The following is a 13971-nucleotide window of genomic DNA, read 5'->3' on the forward strand; positions in this document are numbered from 1 at the left end:
TCTCCTCATCAGCATTCTAGGGCCCAGTCTCCTCAATCCCAACAACAGGCCATGTTATGTGTTGGACAGTTGTTCACAAATAACTCACCATGGCCTTATTACCTATTTGCTCTATCAGATCAGGCCACATGTTTACCTAAAGCATTTTCAACAATGACACTTCAAGATCCGAGAAATGTTGATTGGTACATGGACACCGGGGCCACTGCCCACCTTCATGCCAACCCAGGTATCCTCAATTCTTTTAGTAATAATTGCACAAATTCTAATTTCTCAGTCTTATTCGGTAATGGATCGTGCATTCCCGTTCTAAAAAAGGGTCACACTAATCTTGGTTATAACCCATTTCACACTCTTACCTTAAAACACGTTCTTATTACCCTCCGAATTATCAAAAATCTTATTTTTTGCGAAAATTTACTCTAGATAATAAATGCTTTATTGAATTTGATGAATTTGATTTTTCAGTGAATGACTTTTTGACAAAACAAATCCTCCTCCGATGTGATAGCACCGGTGATCTCTATCTCGTTACAAGTCCAACTGTTCAAGCTTTTCTCAGTACCGGGTCGTCCACGTGGCATCAACGACTAGGTCATCCTGGTCCACAAGTTCTCAAGCATTTATTATCCAAAAATCTCATTACATGTATTAAAAAGGATTTGCCATTACTTTGTCATGCTTGTCAACTTGGCAAGCATGTTCGTTTATCTTTTTCTCTATCTAAAACTAAAGCTTTATTTCCTTTTCAAGTTGTGCATTCTGATACTTGGACTTCCCCTTTGGAAAGCCATAGTGGTATTAAATATTATGTTATCTTTCTTGATCAATTTTCTCATTTTTTGTGGGTGTATCCTTTGCTTATTAAATCTGAAGTATCTCCAAGTTTATCATTTTCCATGCTTATATACAAAATCAATTTCACACCAACATCCAAACTTTTCAATGTGACAACGGGAAAGAATTTGATAACTCCTACTTTCATCATCTCTGCACCACTCATGGCATACACATGCATTTTTCGTGTCCATACACCTCTCAACAAAATGGTAAATCCAAACGCATTCTTCGCACCATCAAAAACATTATTTGCACTCTTCTTTTCCAAGCTCACTTACCCCCACCTATTGGGTCGAAGCTCTTCATATGGCCACTCACCTCCTCAATATCCTTCCATCCACCACACTTTAAAACGACTCTCCATACGACAAACTATTCCAAAAATTTCCAACATATAATCACCTTCGTGTTTTCGGTTGTCTTTGTTTCCTGCACATCAATAATACTCACAAACTTCAACCTCGCTCTATTCCACGCATTTTTCTCGATTACCCTACCAATCATAAAGGTTATCGTTGTCTTAACCTTCAAACAAATCAAATAATTATTTCCCGTCATGTAACTTTTGATGAAACCATCTTTCCTTTTGATTCCATGACATCAAATCAATCACCCAATTTTGATTTTCTTCACATCAATAACACTCGTAACATGTTTAATCATCCATCTCATCAAGCCCAACCTCTCGTTTCTCCAACCGATAACCCATCTTCCACTACCACATCCTTTGTTCCCGACCCAACATCTTCTTCCGTACATGTCTCTAGTTCCGCTCCTGTTTCTTCCTCTGTTGTGTCCGTTCCACCTCGCAATACCGAAAATCCTTACCTTCAGCCCACTCACTCTCAGATACCTTCATCTCAATCTCATGCCATGGTCAATCCAACTCCTACCAGTACTCATGAAAGACCCACACTTTCATATTTCTGAAAGTCCCAAACTTTCATACTTGACAATTGTTACTCCAAAACATGCTATATGCATATTCATAAAAACAATATTTTACATTGATAAAGTGATTACAAACTACTGGATACAAACCGACTATTACAAAGTGTTATATATTACATAACTTCCCAGGATACTATAATTTATACATACATGAGTACAAAATACAATAGTTTCATAACTATTCTAAACCTTCAAATAGTATACAACTATAATGGTTACTTATCTCCTGCAATTTGTTAAACATTGAGAGGGGTAAGCGGTGACGCTTAGTGAGTTCAATAATAGATACAATATAATGTTATGCCATATATATACTTCAATATGGCAGAAGCAAAGAGGAACAAGGAACAACAAAGGCATATGTGAATCATGTGACAAACTTTCCATATCAATCAATGATTTGATTCAAAGATATACAATCAATGAGACATAACAATTTCCATAATTGATATACATCAATAAAGCTTTGACCCAAATGGCACAGAAGACATACAACTTTTGATTAACATTTTGGTAGATTTTAGGCTTATAGCCCTATCTAACCTTCTTCCAATGCCATAGAATAGAAGTCATTCTCTTACGGAGACATGCTCTACATCGACAGAGCCTACATACCAGTACCAATGTGAATCTAAGTCCTTTCACTGATCACATGGTCAAAGGTATTACTTTGCTATTAAAATAGCGAATAAAAATAACACGGGAAAATAACCCGAAATAATAACACTGAAAAGCACATAACACATATAACACATAACATACAATTGTTCCTATATATTGAACTCACCGTGAATTAATCGGGGGTTAAAATAGTAATTTGTGCAGCACTTCGTTATAATAAATAGCTTTCTTCGTTGAAAAAACTGGGAGCTTTATTGTGACAACCGTCAAATTCAAGTCAAAGTCAACAAGTCAAAGTCGAAGTCAACAAGTCAAACCGGTCAAACTTAACTAGTACTTTTATGATATAAGTTATTCTATGTATAAAAATGTGCATTTGTATGTCAAGAATCCAAGTGTCTCGGAGAATTTATGTGTTTAGCAATGTAAAACCCTAAAAAGGGAGTTAAACGCATCAAAACACTACAATGGACCCTTTTGGGGACTTAAAATAATCATAAACGAAGCATAACGGGGTTCACGAACCTAGCATTGCGAGATTATACACTAAAAATGGCTAAAAATGAATCTTTCCCAAATCTCTCTCAACTTTTTATAGTCATCCGGGTCAACATGACCCTTAACTTGGCCAAAACCGCTTGAATCGGGGAGTTATATCGAAAAGCGGATAAACAGGGTCGAAACCCTCTTAGGAACCAAACCTCTTAGAGCCGAACCCCCCTGTGAGAACCGAAGTCAGCAGTCTCGGACCGAACCTCATCAGCAACCGAAATGAACTGAGCCTTTGGTCCATTTCGCTCCTCTCGCACCTTCGGACCCAAGCCTTCCCTTCGGTTCCTCCTTCTCCCTTCTCTCGGTTCTCACCTCCTAAGGATTGAACCTCGCAGGTTCGCTTCTATTGTCCGGTTTTCGACCACTTTCGCCTCCTAAGCCCGTTTTTGACGATTTGGACAGGGATTTTTCACCAAATTCATATTTTTAGTAATTTAAAATCCCTAAACTCATATTTTATTCATTTCTCAAGGATTTATTAATTATAAATCATTATTTCATTAATAGAAATATCTAAGGATATTCTACCCTACAAGTGGGTCAAGTGTACCTACTTGCCTCCATGTGTCACTTCCTCATTAGTCCAACCCTATCCACATCACACAAACCAAGGCAAACATCCTTTCAACTATGCAAGTTGCTCCAGCAACATCTATATAAAGAAATCCCTGGAGGATTTCTTGGTTCGCTTTGATCATTCTCAAACACTTATACACTTCTCAAACCATCAAGAGAGCCTCTTTTTCTCTCTACTTCCAGCCACTTTTTGGAAGTGTTCTTGAGCTATTACTTCACTTTTTGGTAAGTATTCCATCTAAACTCAAGTTTTATTCCATGTTTTCATAACACCCTTGAATCATCTACACACATTTAACACGAAATCGTTCATAGGATCATCCAAAAACTCTGTGTGTTCATCAAGTGTTCTAGACTTGAAACTCATCATCTTCAACCTTACATTCTTCAAGAAATCACTCAAGTCTAGTTCATACCCCTACATTTTCTGGTTTTCTTTAGTTTTCAGGGGGGGGGAATACAAGTTAAAACACCAAAACATATTTAAAACTTAACTTGACAACTTACAACAAAAAAGTTGTGACATGTTCACGAACTGTTTTACCCAACATAAACTTAATATTTTTCAAAACTTTTGAACATGAAAATAGTTGAGGTTTATACCTTTAAAATGAATACTTGCACACCTCCATACGATTTTTCTACAATTTATGGCGATTTTTACAAAACTCCCTATCACACCAGCAACGAATTGGGACCAGTCTGTGAAAATGAAGGTTTTCACACTGGTTGAGACCACCAAAATTTATAAGAAAATTTATGAACATAGTAGACTCTTTTTCTAAACTCTCAGAGTTTACGGATTTAGTTTTCGACTTATGATGATTTTTCTATAAATATTCTAAAAAAGGGACAGTAGAGAGTAAAACTGTCAAAAATAAGCTTAAGAGTTATTCACACTTTGTAACATGTCGAGCAAAGTACGTAATACTAGGCTCAAGTATATTTAGTATTTTTATGCCATTTTATTTCTCTAAGGAATAAAAATCATATTTATAAAAGTTTTACATTATTATAAAACATTCATGTAAAACTATAGTAGGTATAGTTTGTTAGTCACATTCACCTACACAAAAAGGAAAACACATACTTTTACAAACAAAAAGGGATTTTGGTTTCTTAATACGTAAACTTGTTAATGAATAAATTTGTGAGGCATCGTCTTCAGGGTACTCTTAAGTACCACAGAAAATTCTTGTAGTTATAACCAGAGTCTCTTGTAGGAAGAGCGTGATAGTTGTGTATAGATCTATATTGGGTCTGCCAAAACCCCCACCTAAGCTACTTGCAACAGCTAGACCGGAAGGTCTGTGGTGACAAGTGTCATAACATTCCGACGCCTGAATAACCTCGAGTATGAGGTCTTCGAGTTTTTAGCATGGTTATAACAACTCACATGGGGTATTAACAAAACATAAAGTTTACGGAGACTTAAGAACCACACACACACACACACACACCAAAAGGGGTTTTATGCAAATTTAAAACTACGTACTATTTTAAGTATGGGAATTTACTTACAAAAATGGAGTCTTAATACATTAAAGGCTACAAGCCATCTTTTTGAAAACGCAGAATCCACTAGGTTAAACGTCACCATTGGCAAAGTGAGGAAATCTTCAAACTAGTTTTCTTAATAGCAAAAGTACACATTTGTAAACTAAGTATGGTATTTATACTTACATATTTTGGCCTTGGATCATTTAAAGCTATAACACACTTTACGGAAAATATAGGATTTTCTAGAAACATTAGTGACTTAAGAACCACACAAAAAGGGTTTTATGCACATACAAAACTACATATGCTATTTTAAGTATGGAGATTTACTTACGAAAATAGTGTCTTAGTAAATACGTAGTGGATCCATTCGATCTAAAAACTTTACTAACGTGTACACACCAAGAAATTGCACCAGGAACATATTTTGTTCACTAGTCTTTCGAATTTTGAAACGTTCTTTAAAAGCATGAGAAACACAGATATATTTTGGTCTTAAGACTCAAACGCAACATTCCATTTTTTCCAAAGAACAAAAGGGCGTACCCATCTTACAACAAAAATGCTTATGAACTCACCAGCTTTAATGTTGATACTCTTTCAAACTACTTGTATTCTCAGGAAATTAGTAAGTATGCATACAGGTTTTGAGAAGACGGAGCATCATAGTACCGAGTCTTAGTTTTGCTGTTTACTTTTGGATGTTAGACCTATGTAAATCAATTGCAATGTAAACTATATGTTATCAATGAAATGGTTGTTGTTGCTTTGATTACTATTTTACAATTGTTGTGATACTGTGCATGACATCTTCCGCCCCCGAACGTTTCTGCCATTCCGGTTTGGGGGTGTGACATTTGTTGAAAACCGGGCTTTGCGAAGGTTGAGCTTCAAACCGAAAAGATAAATTTCTCGGGCTCTTCGGGCACTTCAGAAAATATTTCGGGTGTTAAAATTGATATCGGGGCTTCGGGGGAAGTGGAAGTAGTTAAAATATGAGTTTAAGGGTGAAAAGTGACAATTTTCTAACATTTACCGGGGAGGTCTCGCACCCTTATATAGTTGCGAGCCCTGGATCCTAAGCAAGAGGAAAGGAGGGCAGGTGGCACGAGGCTCGGACACGCGACAGCAGGGGCGAGGCTCGGATGCGAGATAGCCACGCGTCGGCTTCGGATTGGTCCAGAACTTCGGACACGAGGCGGCTCACAGGGAAGAGCGACATGGCTCGCATCGGACGCCTCCACGACTTGGACACGCGGCATCCTCGGAGCGAGGTGACGTGGCCGATCTTATCCATGCGAAAATTCTTGGAATTTGTTCCAAAATATTCTAAAATCCATAACTTTCGCATACGAGCTCCGTTTTTGACGTTCTTTATATGCACTCGTAGGTAAAATTATGCTCTACAACTTTCGTTTAGACTCCGTCGGCTAATTTTGACTTTATTTTTAATATTATTATTTTTAACAGACCGGGACAGGAAAATCCGTTAAAAATTCATAACTTCTTCATCCGACGTTCGTTTTCGTCAGTCTTTTTATCGTTGTACTACTATTGACGAGACATTCGATTCTCGTTTAGGTTGTGTCGGCTAAAAATCACTCGATCTTTTTTTCGAGTTTTTAGTTGTTTACTGTTATTCCGAAACTTTGAAAAATCATAACTTCCTCATAAGAAGTCAGATTTGGACGTTCTTTTTATGAAAATTCTCGGTTTAAAAAATACTACGACTTTCATTTAAATCACTAAGGCTAAAAAGTTGTTTATCAAAAACTCATTTTTTACGTCATTTGGCGTCGTGCCGGTTTTATCACGAATCTTCGATTGGTCATAACTTCTTCGTTATAACTCGGATTTCGATGAGGTTTTCGCCTAAATGTTTCTAACAAGATTCTATACAACTTTCAATAATAAAATTTTACTTATTTCAAATTTTATATTTTCGTTAAATTTCATTATTTGTCTTTTGATTGGAATCTCATAAGACTTCTAATATTTTTCGAGTGATTCTAAACATAGTTTTACTTCATTTCTAGTAAAAACTATCGGTTAGAACTCAATACTCAATATCACATAATATTTCATAATATTATTTACTTTTAACATTTACAAAATACGATTTTAAAACGTGTATGTTACAACTCATCATATGACGACTCGTAAATGTCACGACATCGTGAAACCCATAAATAAACTTAATCTTCACGTTGACTCATCGTCCTCTCCCCTTCCGCGCAACTATTTTGATGCTTTTCAAGATCCTAACTGGTTAAATTCTATGAAAGATGAATTTAATGCTCTTATTTCTAACAAGACATGGACACTTGTGCCTCCCCTCCCCCCCCCCCCCCCAATGCTAATGTGATTAATTGTATTTGGTTGTTTAAGCAGAAGCATAATGTCGATGGCTCCTTAGCAAGGTACAAGGCGCGTCTTGTGGCAAATGGTTGAAGTCAACGACCTAGCATTGATTGTGATGAGACATTTAGTCTGGTTGTTAAACCGGCTACCATACGTAATGTTCTTAGCCTTTCCATCTCTCATCATTGGTCGGTCCATCAGTTAGATGTGAAGAATGTTTTTCTTCATGGGCATCTTCATGAGACTGTCATGCATCAGCCCCCAGGGTTTCACGACCCGTCTGCTCCTCATCATGTGTGTCTGTTGAACAAGTCCTTATATGAACTTAAACATGAACCTCGAGCATGGTACCACCGATTTGTTCAGTTTATCACCGGTCATGGTTTTATTAACAGCAAATCCGACACTTCTTTGTTTATTTACAGACAGGGTGATCATATCCTGTACTTACTTCTCTATGTGGATGATGTTGTCTTAACTACCTCATCCACTGATCTTCTTCAGCAACTCATTACATCCCTTCGATCAGAGTTCGCCATGACTGATTTAGGGGCTCTGAATTTTTTTTCTTGGTATTGTTGTTACCCGTGACAGCCATGACATGTTTTTATCTCAACAAAAATATGCCACATAGATTCTTGAAAGTGCAGGTTTGCTTAATTGCAAACCTGCCTGTACCCCGGCGGACACTTCCGCCAAGTTTGATGGTACCGGTCCCCCTATCTCTGATCCGACTTTATATCGTAGTTTGGCTGGTGCTCTTCAGTATTTGACATTTACTAGACCGGATATTACATATGCTGCTCAACAGGTGTGTCTCTATATGCATGATCCTCGAGAACCCCATTACACGGCTCTCAAGCGTATTTTACGTTACCTTTGGGGCACACTGGATCATGGTCTTCAGTTATACGTTTCTCCATCTCGGGGCCTTATTGCTTACTTTGATGTAGATTGGGTTGGATGTCCATCTATGAGACGCTCCACTTCAGGCTATTGTGTTTTCCTTGGTCAAAATCTGCTCTCCTGGTCGTCTAAACGACAAGGTACGATCTCTCGATCTAGTGCCGAAGCGGAGTATCGGGGTGTTGCGAATGTCGTGGCTAAGACATATTGGCTTTGCAACCTTTTACGTGAGTTACTTTATCCCCCTCTTACTGCTATCTTGGTCTACTGTGATAATGTTAGTGCTATCTACTTGTCTACGAATTCGGTTCAGCATCAACGCACTAAACATATAGAGATCGACATTCATTTTGTTCGTGATCAGGTTGCTATAGGTCATATTCGTGTCCTTCATGTCCCCTCCTCCTCTCAGTATGTTGATAACTTCACCAAAGGATTACCGTCTGCTTTGTTTCTTGATTTCAGATCTAGTCTGAACGTCCGGTCAAGATCTCCCGTTCAGACTCTGGGGGATGTTAGACGACATTATATTATTTATATTGTTTTTATATATGTGTTATGTATGGCCCAAAGTATAGCAGCCCTCTTTTGTATTCTTAGCCCATTTGTTATACGTGTACTCATATATATCTTTTAATGAAATCTATTGAGATTCATGGGAAAATATAGACCGTAACAAACATTATGTTTATATTCCCTCCTTAATGAGATTTTAGAATCACATATATTCCTTTGCTTATCATCTCCCAAATAATTTATAAAAGAGCATATTATCAAAGTGACAGCACAAAAGATAAAATGATAGTACGTTCTGGTATCACTATGGTAAAAATTATGTTCGCGTAAACCGTAAAAGTAAAGCGACAACCATATGATAACCCCAGGCCCCACTCTTAGGTTTTTCATGGTAAAAGAAATGGAAAAGATTTCTAAATACGAATTCCACCGGATAGGTTTGGCCCCACGCCTAGTGGGAATCCTAACTGACGTCCCCCTCAATCGCCAACTATCTCATTTAAATTTAATTATTTCACAAAATTGAGAAAATTTGTACAGATTCGTAATTTGATAATAAAAAAATAAAAAAATAAAAAAACAATACGCTTAATTTAAACCTATATGTAGTTAAAAACTATTTTGTACAACTTGCAAAAATATTTAGATGCCTAACCGAAAATTTCTGTCAAAGGGTTTTTTTTCATCAGCTGAAAATTGATGTTTTAAGTTAAATGTGTTAATTTTTTTTCTGTCAAAGGTTTTAATGAACCGAAAAAAACCAAACATTTATATAACATAAGAATATAATGAATATCGAACATTAGAATATAATGAATCAGAAATACATAAAATGATAAAATTAAAAAAAGATCAAACAAGTATACAATCTTATTGTCGAACATAAGAGCATAATGAACCAAAAATACATAAAATTATAAAATTAAAAAGATATTTTCTAGAGAAATTAAATTGTCCCCTATCTTTTATGCTTATAAATATTTTCTATCCACTAATATTATAACACATGTCACTATTTCATATTTACTTAACTATTTCATTAAGAGAATATTAGGAATATATCAAATTAAATTAAATTGAATTGTGGAATGATGACAAGTGTCATAATATTAGTGGGTAGAAATATTTGTAGACATAAAAATAGGAGACAATTTAATGTCTTCATTTTCTAATATTTACCATAAGGGTACATATAAGAAGTTTTAATTATAATAAATATTACTACCAAAGGGCCAATGGCCTAACGGTATGGAGTGACCATCTTATATAAGAAGTCAGGGGTTCAAGTCTCGGTGGAGACATAGGTGGTTATTTAGGAGTAGATTAGTTAGTTTGTCGTTTAAAAAAAAAACAAATATTACTATAATTAAATGTAAAATTTATTAGTTGTAAGAAATATTACCATAATTAAATATGAAATACATTAATAATCTTCATAATAAATATATATTATATTTAATTAAGATCATATTTGGAATAATTAATGTTTTTTATATGTACCCTTAGGGCACATATTAACAAATTCCAACTAAAAAAAATAATAATAAGAGTAAATTACTGAAATCGTCTCTATGGTTTGGTCAAAACTGCACGTTTGGTCTCTAATTTTTTTTTTTTTTTTTTTTTTGTATTCGGATCGTCATTGTGGTTTGATTTTGTTGCGTTTTTCGTCCCTTATATACATAAAATAAGGGACCAAACGTGCAATTTTGATCAAACCATAAGGACGAAAAACGCAACAAAACCACAGGGACAATCCAAGTGCAAAAAAAAAGTTAGGTACCAAACGTATAATTTTGATCAAACCATAGGGATGATTTCAGTAATTTACTCTAATAATAATAAAATTAAAAAAGAAATCCAATAAGTATAGAGTCTTAATGAACCTAAAATACTCACAAAAATATCAAATTTAAAAACTTTTATTTCATTGCCATAAAATTTTATTAACTTAGTTTTCTATTATATTAGGGTTTATTTCTTAAATTTATGTGGATATACAAAATTTGAATAGAATATGGACAAAGTAATTGTTTGAGAAGTTGTTTATACTTTATACCCTAAAACACGGTATCACCTCCTTCCAGAAAAGTCTATAAATGAGGTACCCATGGCACCATGCTTAGGCTTGAAGAAGCAAACACAGAGCCTCTTCTTCTTCTCTCTTTTCCAAGCTGCTAAAAATCACGATGGCAGGACCTTCACTCGAGAGCAGCACCACCATAAAATTCTTATACAGTTACGGCGGCAAGATCCTCCCTCGTTATCCCGACGGAAAGCTTCGGTATCACGGTGGTCAAACTCGTGTACTCGCCGTTGACCGCTCCCTCTCTTTCACCGGTTAGTTCACGTTTTGTATTCCAGAATCCAGACCTGTTTTTGATTTGAAACGTAAGTGCTTGAGATTTAATTGCTTGTGATTTACAGAATTACTGGCGAAATTTGGCGAATTGTGTGGGAGCTCTGTGAGTTTACGGTGTCAATTGCCGACGGAGGATTTAGATGCGCTTGTATCCATCACCTCCGATGAAGATCTCGTTAATCTCATTGAAGAATACGATCGGCAACAATCAAAATCTCTCAAAATCAGAGCTTTTCTCTCACTTCCACGGAGGCTATCTCCGACTCCTTCCACCGCCTCCTCCGCTGTTGGATCGTCTTCCTCAACCAGTACTGCCACGCATGAGGCAGGATCACCGAAATCTCCTCTTTCCTCCACCTCTTACTCCGTCGCGAGATTTCCAGTCACCGCCGCAAATCGCTGCGTCTATCCTCTTTCAAAACCACAGGTTAAGCTTCCATTCCGCTACAACAACTCTGCCGGAAAGCTACCGTATCAGGCGTACGGAAGTTCTAGCCGATATTACCTGGTTCACAATGGCAACCATTGGCAATAACAGCTCTAGTTCTGGCAATCTGGCATGGAAGAATATCAAATCAAACGAGTAAACAATCGATAATATAATTTAAATTAAATTCATCGAAAATAAACAAATCGAGAGAAGTGATATGCAATGTATGATTGGATTGGACTTTGAATCATATAAGATTTAAATCGGTGTTTTTACAAATCCAGTGACTGAAATTCATTCGCGAGTAAATTCAGTCCAAATTCTGATTTTTGATGATCCATTCCCAGTTTTAAATCTTTCTGTCATCAAGGTGTTTTATGATTGCCGATGTCCCCCCTCCACATACATATCCGATTCCGATCACCGTTTGTTGTATAGTGTCATGTTAATCGTTATCTTCCATTTTCCGGCCACCGGTGGTAATTCCGCCCGTCGTAACTGTATTCTGTCCTATTCGTATCCTTCCCGGAATCCCGGTGACAGTTTTCCTTCCTTCCTCGAAGTTTTAAATTTAATTATTAATTTTTTTCTAACTATGTTTTCACAAAAAAAATGTTTTTTGCAACTTAAATTGCAGGTGGCAGACTGGCAACTGGACGTCATTAATGGCGGATGTGGTGGCTCCGGCGAGGTGGTATGGAGTAACGACAAGGTATACGGGGCCACAGGTTGGAGATAGGGCGTGAAAGTGACAGGATCGTCCGAATGATATTGATGATGAGATGGGACGAGGAAGACAGTTAAATTTGAAGATAAACCTTTTTTAAAGAAAAAAATTATGGACCGTTGATGCATCAATTGTGTCGAATACGACACAGGACTACATTATTGGACTATTCACACCAAAAATAAAATAAATTATATTAAATAATATCTTAATTATAAATTCCTTATATAATAATTATGAACAATTGAAAATTTGATAAAAAACTATAAAAGATAATTTAAAAACATTGTTAGGACTAGGTACTTTGAAGGTGGGTTGTTTATTGGTGGCTGGCCGACCTGGTGAAGGAACAAGAGCCGTGAATTAATATCATTTATAAAATTATAATTTTTTAAATACGATATGTTATTTCTAAAAGAACACCATGGATTGATTTTAAAGAAGCAGCCAAATTATATTATAATAAGGTGTTTTTATATAAAAAAATGATATAATAATGAATAAAGTAAATAATTCAAATATATACTAATAAAAAATATTGACATATTTTAAGGAATGATGTTGAAAATTAATGTGTAAAAATTAAATATTTTATTAAAATAAGCTTTAGAAATAAATACAAACATAATGATAATAAGTTGGTAGTTAAATGTATACTAATAAAAAAATATTAACATGGTTGACATAAAATTGAATTTTCTTTTATCTAAATATAATTTTATATGTTTGAGTTTGTCTTTAGGTTCATTTGAATCTATATTATATTTTTATCTTTATACAATAATAAATCCAAAAATAAAATTATGTTGAAAAAATGTTATCAAATTTTAAAAGTTCAATTATTAAAATGGAGACATTATAAATTTAAATGTGTAGCTACATTAAAATATTGTTAATCATTACACATTTTATATAACTTGAGTTTAGTAAAATGTAATTGTTTATATATATATATATATATATATATATATATATATATATATATATATATATATATATATATATATATATATATATCGGAAAAATGAATATACCCTTAAGTGTATACAAGCTTAGGTACCCAAACTCGTCATACTACATGGTATTATATATATATATATATATATATATATATATATATATATATATATATATATATATATGCTTAGGTTATTATATTCAAAGTAATTATTGTTTTATTGTATATATAAATATGGGCCAATCATTTTACTTATTTTAAGAAAGTGATTAATACAAATTAATAAAGTAAATATAATTGAAAAATATCATCTAATTTAACTAGAAGGGTATTTTAGTCAATTAACATAGATTTAATAAAGGAAATTTGCATATGTTAAGGGATCATATATTCTATTAATTTTAAAAATCCGATTTTACGAATTATAAGGTTTTTAATTCGGACATTCTGACAGAATATGTTTGAGTATGTTCAAAAAATAAAAAAAAATTCTTGAACCATAAAATAATAAAAATATATTGAACATATTTCTTGATCATGACTTTAACAATTTATTGTAGAATAACAAAATTCTCGTACCATCAATTGAAGAATTAAAACAAAAATTACATTAATTCTTAAAGAATACATGTAACAATTGCTAAGAATTACATTTATTGTTAAAGAATAAA

The 13971-nt window shown here is 34.6% G+C and overlaps 1 protein-coding gene across 1 annotated transcript; it reads left to right on the top strand.

Moving 5' to 3' along the window:
• The first annotated feature begins 10941 nt into the window (after positions 1 to 10941).
• Positions 10942 to 11943, top strand: LOC145069490 (uncharacterized). The gene is made up of 2 exons (XM_079016416.1): positions 10942 to 11163; positions 11251 to 11943. Exons 1-2 carry the CDS (start codon positions 11013 to 11015, stop codon positions 11718 to 11720), a joined length of 621 nt encoding a protein of 206 aa, XP_078872542.1. The 5' UTR covers positions 10942 to 11012; the 3' UTR covers positions 11721 to 11943.
• The last annotated feature ends 2028 nt before the right edge of the window (positions 11944 to 13971 follow it).

Source organism: Lactuca serriola, chromosome 8 (genome assembly GCF_051521515.1).
Source record: "Lactuca serriola cultivar US96UC23 chromosome 8, Lser_US96UC23_V15, whole genome shotgun sequence".
In the NCBI taxonomy this organism is placed as follows: domain Eukaryota; kingdom Viridiplantae; phylum Streptophyta; class Magnoliopsida; order Asterales; family Asteraceae; genus Lactuca; species Lactuca serriola.

What these genes read in the sequence shown, in the direction of transcription:
- LOC145069490 (XM_079016416.1), top strand. Translation starts at nt 11,013, where the DNA reads ATGGCAGGACCTTCACTCGAGAGCAGCACCACCATAAAATTCTTATAC. An exon ending in CCGCTCCCTCTCTTTCACCG is followed by an intron (nt 11,164 to 11,250) that starts GTTAGTTCACGT and finishes TGTGATTTACAG; the next exon opens with AATTACTGGCGAAATTTGGC.